Genomic DNA, 9863 nt, shown 5'->3' on the forward strand with positions numbered 1-9863 from the left:
TGAATTGAAAATTGAAATTGGAGGGGAGGGGGGGGTTAATAGTTAAATTGAATGGGGGGGATGTATAGTTAAATTTAAAATTGAATTGGAGGGAGGGGGTTTAAGTTAAATTGAAAATTGAAATTGGGGGGGGGGGGGGGGGGAGAATTTATAGTTGAATTGAAAATTGAAATTGGAGGGGGGGAAGTTAATAGTTAAATTGAATTGGGAATGTAATATGTGTGTTAAGATTTGTTTTGGCTATCTTGCAGTTATGGTAGCCTATTTGTGTTGAATATTTTTATTGTTGATTTGAGATGGCTATCCTGCAGTTATGATAGCTTTTTTGTTTTGAATTTGTTTATGTTTGGGATGGCTATCCTGCTGTTATGGTAGCCTTTTTTGTTTTAAATTTGCTGGTTTCAAGGGGTGGTAGTAGGATAGATTGAAGTATTTTGTTGTTAATAATTAGGTTCTGTTGGCTATCCTGCAGTTATGGTAGCCTCTGTAGTTTGGAGGGGTTTGTAAGATGCGAAGATATTTTCAAGTATTTTGTTGTTAATAATTAGGTTGTGTTGGCTATCCTGCAGTTATGGTAGCCTCTATAGTTTGATGTTAGTTATTGAAAAATAGTGAAAATTCAGGGGAGTAAGTTATGGATGTGAGAGAGTGAGAGACATATGTTTCTAATCAAACCTATTTATGTTTTAGGGACTTAAACGATGGATAAGGATTGGATGAAACTTAGAAATAAGTTATCCCTTGAGTATAGACATGAAGTGACCCAATTTTTAGAATTTGCCAAATTTCACGTTGATGCTTATGGACGATTGAGGTGTCCATGCAAGAGATGTTTTGTAAACCCGATATTTTCTTGGTTTAATTTCTTTAAATGTGGAAAGAAAAAAAAGAAAAAGAAAATGAAAATTAAGTGTAAATATAAATATATATATATATATATTAAATAGTTTTATTAAATAAAGTAAAGAAAAGAAAGGATAAAAAGAAGAAAAGGAGAAGAAAATTTCATTTTTTCTTTTCTTCTTCTTCTCTTCTCTTCACCGCCAAGATTTTAAAGACATCCAAGTTCCATTTTTTTTTTTTATTTTTCCTTCTTCAATTTGCAGAGAACTTCTAAGAGAGAGTTTGGAAGAAGAAGAGAAATTTTACTAGAATTTTTAGGTTGAAGAAGAGGAGGAGAACTCAAGCAAAGTGTATCAATGGCTGAATTTTAGTTCATTCTGCACATCACTGGTTTTTAATTCGGTTTGAACTCTTCAAAAGGAATTAAGAGGTGAGATTTACATTTACTGAAAGTTAACTCATTTTTAAACAAACTTTATGAAGAACGTTGGAGCAAATTCGGATATTCATTTGGTGCTTTTTGATGAAGAAAATAGGACAGTTGGTTTTCACTCGAAATCAGGAGGTCTCTGGTTTTTCTTATATTTCAGAGTGTATCGGTGGAGTTAGAATATCTATTTAGTATGGTTGGAAAGCTTATTCAATTTACTACAACTTTCATGAAGAAATGGTAAACCAAAAACGACTAAAAATCAGTTAAATTGTAGGGACAAGTTAAAGAGGTCGTGTGCGCGTGATTCTGGAAGTGGTTCTGTTTTGAGGGTTATATGTGTTTATGCACGGGGAATCAGATTTATATGTCTTCAGGTAAGTTTTAGAGGATCTCAAAATAAAGATTTTGATATAAAGAACACTCATTTTGGTTAGGTATTGAGAAAGATATAGTCCTTTGAAGTTTATGTTAGAAATCTGGAAATTTTAGAGAATTGTTGAAATAGGATTTTATTTCTTAAGCTTTGTTTTCGTGAGCGTCATCTTTGGTGCGACATGTTATGTATATCTTTAGGAAACCAGAATGTTTAGAGTTTTAATACTCGGTTGGGTTGTTGGCAGGCCGAGAAGAATTAAACCGAGCTTATAGACCAAGGATCTAGCCCAAGACTGTGAGTGACAAAACCAACTTTGAAATATTTTCCATAATTGTTATTATGATTGAATGCGATAAATGTTTATTTACGAAGCCATGAAAAGTATTCGAATTTCATGACTATTTTCAAGTATACATTTGGAGACTAGATTTCTTAAAGAAATTTATGCTAGCACGTAGATATTAAATGTTTGGAAAGTATTTAAACCACAATATTTTAAGCAAAGCATGAATTAGTATGAAGTTTTGTTTTAAGAACTACAATTTTCCACGAAAGAGCTGAGTAAAATTCGAGCTTTGTGTAAAATTTATAAGCAGGCATGTTTTAATATTTAACTACATGACTGAGATCTTGAGCCTGAGGCTAGAGATTACCGTGTGCACACTGGTTAGATTCCGTTGTTGACGTTGAGTGTACTCCGTAACAATGATGCTGTCGTGAGTGCTGGGCGGGCCCTACTACGACAAAGATGATGGGAGTGCTGGGCGGGCCCCACTACATTGTAGTGCTTGTAAACGTTGTTGTACTAGGTGTACCCTACACAACGTAGATTCGTCATGTTAGTTAAAATGCTTCGATATACTTGATATGCCTTGCTAGATTTCAATGATGAACATGCTGAGTATTCAAGGAAGCTATTCTTACTACTACACATTTACATTTGCGACTTGTATAAACAGATTTATATGTGTAAAGTTTTCATGTGCTCTTATCTTTAAATTCATAGGTTTAAACTGAGTCACTCACTGAGCTTCATAGCTCACCCTTTCCAAAATGTTTTACCCATTTTCCAGGTAGAGATCAACTTCCCGGTGCCTGATAGACTGCCTTAGTCTGCGGAAGCTTCATTATCGATTGCCAGTACGTGTTTTGAGTTGGGCATAGAGTCTGTTGTGTTGTGGTGTATATACAACCTTGTATGTTATAGATACTCCACAGTTTGTATAAGCTTTAGGAGCTGTAGTTGTGTAAATTTTGTTGGTTATATTTTGATTAAGGTGTCTTTAGGTTTACTCGTGAAATCGGTAAATTTTGAGGTACACTTCATGTATGTGTTTGACTAGCCTAGGATCCACTGTGTTTTGTGGCATGTACAATAGTTTATATACTAGATTGGCAAGTTCATCACATGAAAATTTTAAGCAGAGTCGACAGATACAGGTACAGAAAAGCGTTGTTCGTTGGCTTCACGCCATCTTTCGGTCTAAGGTAGCAGGTAGTCCGGGAGGGGGTGTGACATGTTTGAATTTAAATTGAAGCTCATTAGAGGATGTGGAACGACATCTGCTGACTATTGGAATATCCTTCTACTACACAGAATGGGTGTATCATAGAGAATCATTAAGCTATAGAGGTACAGAAAACTTTGAGGAAGGAACTAGTAGTAATCCTTTTAATGAAGGAACTAGTAGTACACAATTTAATGAAGAAGGTGATATCTTTGGTATGCTAAATGATTTACAAGCCCCTATTGAACATGAAGAGGAAATAGAGGAATTTCGTTTGGAAGATGAAATGGCGATGAATGTTGGGGTAAATATAGATGAAGATACAACAAATAATATATTTCAGGACTTATTGAATCAAGCACGTAATGAGTTGTACCCCGGTTGTTCTGAATTTTCGTCGTTGAATTTTTTGGTTAAGTTGATGCATGTGAAAGTTCTAAATGGTTGGAGTAACAAGTCGTTCGACATGTTGTTAGAACTCTTAAGAGCAGCGTTTCCAATGTGTAATAGTACTATTCCTAGTTCATTTTATGAAGCAAAACGAAAACTTCGTGACTTGGGCTTGGGATACGAGACTATTCACGCGTGCAAGTATGACTGTGTATTGTATTGGAAAGAGTTTTCTAATTTGCAACATTGTTCTACATGTGGCGAGGCTAGGTACAAGGTTAATCATAATAGAGGGAAAAAAATTTCGCATAAGGTATTGCGCCACTTTCCTTTGGTACCTAGATTACAACGCTTGTTTGTATCGCAGGAAGGGTCTGCTGACATGAGATGGCATAGGGACAAACGTGTTGAAACAGATGATGTCTTGAGGCATCCAGCTGATGCAGAGGGGTGGAAGCACTTTGATTCTGAATTTCCTGATTTTGCTTCTGATCCACGAAACGTGCGTTTGGGCTTGGCTTCAGATGGGTTTAACCCATTTGGTCAAATGAGTACCTCATACAGTATGTGGCCTGTTGTGTTACTTCCTTATAATTTGCCACCATGGAAATGCATGAAAGAGACAAATTTCTTTATGTCATTGCTCATACCCGGTCCTAAATCTCCTGGTAGGGAAATTGATGTGTATCTCCAACCATTGATTGAGGAATTGAAAGACTTATGGACTTTTGGGGTGCGTACGTATGACTCTCTTACAGGTCAGTTCTTTCAGCTATATGCAGCCTTGTTGTGGACGATTAATGACTTTCCGGCGTATGGTGACCTATCAGGGTGGAGTACGAAGGGGTATCAGGCATGTCCTATATGCATGGGTGATAGATCGTCCTTCGGGATACGAGGTAGAATATCTTTCATGGGACACAGACGCTATCTTCCACAGAATCACGTGTGGCGTAGAAGTAGGCTACACGATGGAAAGGTAGAGCGTAAGGCTTCTCCTGTGGTGATGAATGGGATGAAATATTAGAACAATTAGATTAGTTGGAGTTTCCAGTTATGAGTAAACATCCTTCAATACAGGATAAGAAAAGAAAGAGAGCTCTTAATTGGACGAAGAAAAGTATTTTTTTCAATCTTCCTTATTGGTCGAGACTTTTGTTACGTCACAAACTTGATGTAATGCACATTGAGAAGAATGTTTGTGACAATTTGGTTGGTACGTTATTGAACATCGAAGGGAAAACGAAGGATACCACGAATGCTCGGTTGGACTTACAAGATCTGAAGATAAGAAAGGATTTACATCTTGTAGAAGTGGGTAACCGATTGGTGAAGCCACATGCGAGCTACACGTTGACTACCAGTGAACGAGTAGAGTTTTGTAAGTTTCTGAAATCAGTTAAGTTTCCCGATGGATTTGTTTCCAATATATCGAGATGTGTGCATGAAAGAGAGGGGAAAATATCAAGACTAAAAATGCATGATTGTCATGTTTTATTACATCGATTGCTACCAATTGGTATTTGAGCATTCTTACCGAAGAACGTATACACTGCTATAACCGAATTATGTAATTTTTTCCGTGACTTGTGCGCCCGAACGATAAGAGTAAGTGATCTAGATAGATTGCAAGCAGATATCATAATCATACTTTGTAAGTTGGAAAGAATATTTCCACCTGCCTTTTTTAGCGTTATGGTACACCTTGCCGTTCACTTACCATATGAAACGAAGATTACTGGTCCGATTTCTTATAGTTGGATGTATTTGATTGAAAGAAGTCTACGAACGTTAAAGCAGTATGTTAGAAACAAAGCACGTCCTGAGGGGTCAATTGCAGAAGGCTATGTCATGAATGAATCTAGCACCTTTTGTTCACGTTACCTACGTGGTATAGAGACTCGATTCACAAGAGATGAGCGAAATGATGATACCATTGTAGAGTACGAGGTAATTGGTGACTTTGAAATTTTCAAGCAGAAAGTACGACCCTTAGGTGCATCAAGTGTTCGTGCTATATCAGAGGAAGAGAAACGACTCTTCCATTGGTACATACTGAATAATGCTGACGAAATATCAGAGTATCGCAAGTAAGCATATTCATCATCTTTGTAATTTTTAAATATTTATTATATATTGTTCTTACAGAAATTAAACTCATCTCTATTAGGAAACATTTGAGGCTCCAACGTCGACATGCTCAAAATTCTATGGATTTGTATAAAATACATGAACGAGCATTCCCTGAATGGTTTCGAGCACAGGTGTTAGAACTGCGTCAGTCTACAAACCTATCTGATGATTTCTTCTCACTAGCGATGAGACCATCCTTTGACGTTCGTTGCTACAATGGATGCATCGTAGGTGGTGTAAGATTTCACACTATTGAACTTGATTCTCGACGTATTACTCAAAATAGTGGAATAATGGTCATTGGTGAAAGCGATGCAAGTGGAACTGGAGACAATAATTTCTACGGTGTTCTGGACGAAGTGTTACACGTACAATATCCGTTGGGAAGAAATGTATGGCTATTTAAGTGTCGGTGGTATGACACGGATGTAAACAAAAGTCAAAGAACGACACACATTGAAGTAGGGTACAAATGTCTCAACACATCTCGTTTTTGGTACGCGGAGGAACCTGTAATTCTTGCAACTCAAGCACATCAAGTTTTTTATGTAGATGATCCAAAAAATGGTAGCAATTGGAAAGTTGTGCAAGTCATCCAAAATAAGCGTATTTGGGACGTGCCAGAAGTGGAGGATGTTCAGAATGACCATATTAATATACTAGAAGTTGTTGTAAGCCACCAAGTGGATGACCACATCGAGGATGACACTCTATGCAGAAATGACGTTGATCCCACAATCGTTGAAAGACCGGTTGTGCGTCATGTCACTGACGACTTCATCGACGATGTGGACGAACACTTGTCACATGCAAGCGATGAGAAATTATAGTGACAAATTAAACCACGTATGCACATATTTATATCTAGTTTATATATTTTGATTCTAGCTATGTGTTCGTATTTGGTTATTGAATGTTTGTTTTCTATATGTTCATAGTCATTATGTCATATCGACGATCAAATTTTATGGAGACGGACGATATGTTCCTCCAGTTTGAAGATGATTTAGATAACATCTCTGGGCGACAATACGGGTGAGTCTAAGAATTTTCTTCATTTTTAACTTACAAATATTTCATGTAGGGGTTTCTAACTTTATATGTTATTGTCTATTTATTGAGCAAGGTCTTCTTCTCAACAAACGACTCCGACTTCTAGGAGACGTGCACTGTCTCGACTCTTGGAGTTAGAGCGCCACGTTGCAATAAATGGGCGCATTCCGATAAAATCGCCCCTGAAGCGGAGAAGCCTATTTCTCCACACGCCGTTCGCTTCAGCCAGGCGATAGGCGTGTGCGTGCGAAAGACATTTCCCGTCCGCTGTCTTAAGTGGGAAGACGTTGGGAGAGAATACATTGAGGTCGTCAAGGACGACCTCCAGGTAATTAAATGCACTACACATTTATATATGATTTCATTTGAAACATATCTAACTTTAACCAATCTAATGTGTTATGTTTGTAATGTGTAGCGATTGTTTGTGCTTGATTTCAATGATCAAGCAATGAACAGGTTTGTTGAGCATCAGATACTCACGACCTTTAAAGAGTTCCGGGCCGACTGTCATAGACATTTCAAAAAGTACATCGACCCGGAGGAGGCTCGTGCCAACCCACCAAACGCATTGGTTGGACGTGATGAGGATTGGCACTTCCTCTGCGACCATTATATCAGCCGTCCATTCCAGGTATTTGTCATGATTAATTATGATAACAAGTTTTAATATGTATAATAAATAAACAATATAATTGTTTTAATGCAGGAGCAATCACAGACAAACAAGGCTGCTAGACAGAAGCAGCCTTACAATCATAGTAGCGGGTCCAAGTCGTTTCTACAACGACAGTATGAGCTCGCTGAAAGAAGAGGGCAGCCGATCGATCGTGTGGAATTGTTTCGGGAAACACACGTTTGAGCTGGGACATTCGTGTCGCAGGCCGCCAAGGATGCGCATGTAAGTTATACCCTTATTAATTATCCCTTTTATTATATATTTTTACGCGTTACCTAACATAATTTTTAAATTTGTTGCAGAATCAAATGTTGGAACTCCAATCCCAGCCTACCCCAGAGGGTAGTCAACCACTCTCTGAGGATGAGATATGCGATCAGGTGTTGGGTAGACGACCAGGCTACTCAAAAGGCCTTGGTTGGGGACCCAAGCCGAAGGCCCGCAGAACGGCAAGTGCAAGCAGTTCGTCGACATCTTGTTCGCAGTCCACACAAAAAGAGATTGAATTACAAGCTAAACTTCATGAAGCTTTGGAACGGATTGAAGTACAAGATAGAAATCACCAAGCATTAGCTTCACAAGTGGAAGCTATGAAAAAGATGATTGAAGACCTAACTCGTGCACAACAGGGACCACCACATGATCCCTAGCTCTGCGGTACATCGTATATGTCTCTATTATTCTTAAGTTTTTGCAATATATGATTATGTATTAAACTTAGTTATTTTTATACCATTTTTAGGACCGAAGGTGTAGAATGACGCGCATACGCACCTCGTTGGGAGACTTTTCATTATGTTTATGTTTTTTCTATTTTGAGAACTATATTTTGTTGTAGTCAACTTATTCGTATTATTAATTTTAATTCTATTTTTTAAATTTGTGTTTGTATATTTATTAATTTATTTTAATTTAATCCAAAACGTCGCGAAATTTTTTTGAGCAATCCGAACATCATTGTGAATGTTTGAGCAAAATATTATAAGGAAAAAAGTAAAAATAAAATATTTAAAATATATATATAAAAAAGATTTCCCGACGTTCATTACGTCGAAAAAAAACGTCGAAAAAGAGGTTTTCCTGACGCCGGGAGATGCGTCGGCATAGACCGCATCGAGAAAACCTTATTCCCGACGCCGTCTTTGCCGATGCGTCTCCCGGCGTCGGGAAAACCTTTCCCGACGTCGTGTTGGTACGGCGTCGGGAAAGCCTCTCGCGACGCATTTCTCCCGACGTTCTTCCCGATGTTGTTTTGTACGTCGGGATATCCTTTTCCGACGTACTTTGCATTTTCACTGACGTATTTGTGCGTCGGGAGTACCCCCGTCTCTTGTAGTGACAGTAAGACATAAACATGTCGACGGCGAATCAGTCGGGCAAGGCCCATAAAGACCGACTAGTAGATCTGGAAGAGCAGATGCTCTACCTAGTGGAAGTTCCCGTCTTCATCCGCTTTTTGGAGTCTCATCTCAAAGAAATTTTTTAGAAATCTGATACGATCGATGTGATGGCTGGCCCTCTCGACGAATTATTTATACAAGAGTTATTGGCAAGATTCGGCATTTTAGAAGTAAATGTTGGAATAACTGATAACTACAAGCATGGGGACAGTTCGTCGCCCTCTGTTGCCCATATAGAGGAACGTACCAATGAGCTAGATAGCTCTCAAAAGACACTTTTAGAGATGATAAATGGCATGTTAGAGAATTTTCAAGCTACCCTCGATGTCATTAGGAATGAAATCGCAGATGTAAAGACGAGATTGAATCTCACAATGCGAGCAATGACAAACGAAGCTCCGATCGGAGGGGCAATTCATGTTAGTAAAGTAAAAATTCTGGAACCTAAGCCCTTTTGTGGGGTAAGGGACGTAAAGGCCTTAAATGTAACGACCCAAATTTCAAGGTAAGTTTTAACATTTTTATGTTAATTTTCGGGAATTTAAAATTTTAGGTGTAAAATTTTGTTTGGTTTAGAAGAGAAAAGAAAAAGAAAATGAAGGGTATAAATTTTAATAATATGATATAATGTAATATAATAATAATAATATAATATATAATAATAATAATAATAATAATAATAATAATAATAATAATAATAATAATAATAATAATAATAATAATTAAAGGTGACGTGATCGTTAGTTGTAGCCACCGCCAGCATGCTCCACGATTTCGCCGTTGCCATCAACTCTCTCTGCCACTCCCCTCTCTAACGAAACATCGGTAGCCGCACCCATTCCCTCCCATGAACTAACCCGAGTCGTCATGTTTATCATCTGATGAAGCCTAAGCCAAATCGCACATCAACGCCCTCACCGTTCTGAGCTTCTCTTCAACGTCTCCATCTTCATGAGTCCCAGTCGATCACCATTGTCTCTTCTGTCTGCGACCAATCTTCCACCGCAAGCTACTCCTCCGTCAAAGCTTCCGTCCACCACTTGTACTC

General features: G+C 38.0%; 1 protein-coding gene across 12 annotated transcripts; it reads left to right on the forward strand.

Moving 5' to 3' along the window:
- The first annotated feature begins 1076 nt into the window (after positions 1-1076).
- Positions 1077-8250, forward strand: LOC127144298 (uncharacterized). Of its 12 annotated transcripts, none has more exons than XM_051080093.1 (12): positions 1077-1273; positions 1373-1464; positions 1551-1650; positions 1897-1946; positions 2726-5640; positions 5721-6529; positions 6622-6718; positions 6810-7064; positions 7155-7370; positions 7446-7637; positions 7718-8072; positions 8158-8250. In XM_051080093.1, the coding sequence occupies exon 5, from the start codon at positions 3378-3380 to the stop codon at positions 4575-4577; it is 1200 nt and encodes a 399-aa protein (XP_050936050.1). In that variant the 5' UTR covers positions 1077-1273; positions 1373-1464; positions 1551-1650; positions 1897-1946; positions 2726-3377; the 3' UTR covers positions 4578-5640; positions 5721-6529; positions 6622-6718; positions 6810-7064; positions 7155-7370; positions 7446-7637; positions 7718-8072; positions 8158-8250. The 12 variants fall into 12 exon arrangements, 7 of the variants coding, with proteins under 7 accessions (XP_050936050.1, XP_050936045.1, XP_050936059.1 ...); XM_051080088.1 differs by having other exon boundaries at positions 1380-1464; XM_051080102.1 differs by having other exon boundaries at positions 1380-1650.
- Positions 8251-9863: the final 1613 nt, after the last annotated feature.

This window comes from Cucumis melo, chromosome 1 (assembly GCF_025177605.1).
Source record: "Cucumis melo cultivar AY chromosome 1, USDA_Cmelo_AY_1.0, whole genome shotgun sequence".
Taxonomy (NCBI): Eukaryota; Viridiplantae; Streptophyta; class Magnoliopsida; order Cucurbitales; family Cucurbitaceae; genus Cucumis; species Cucumis melo.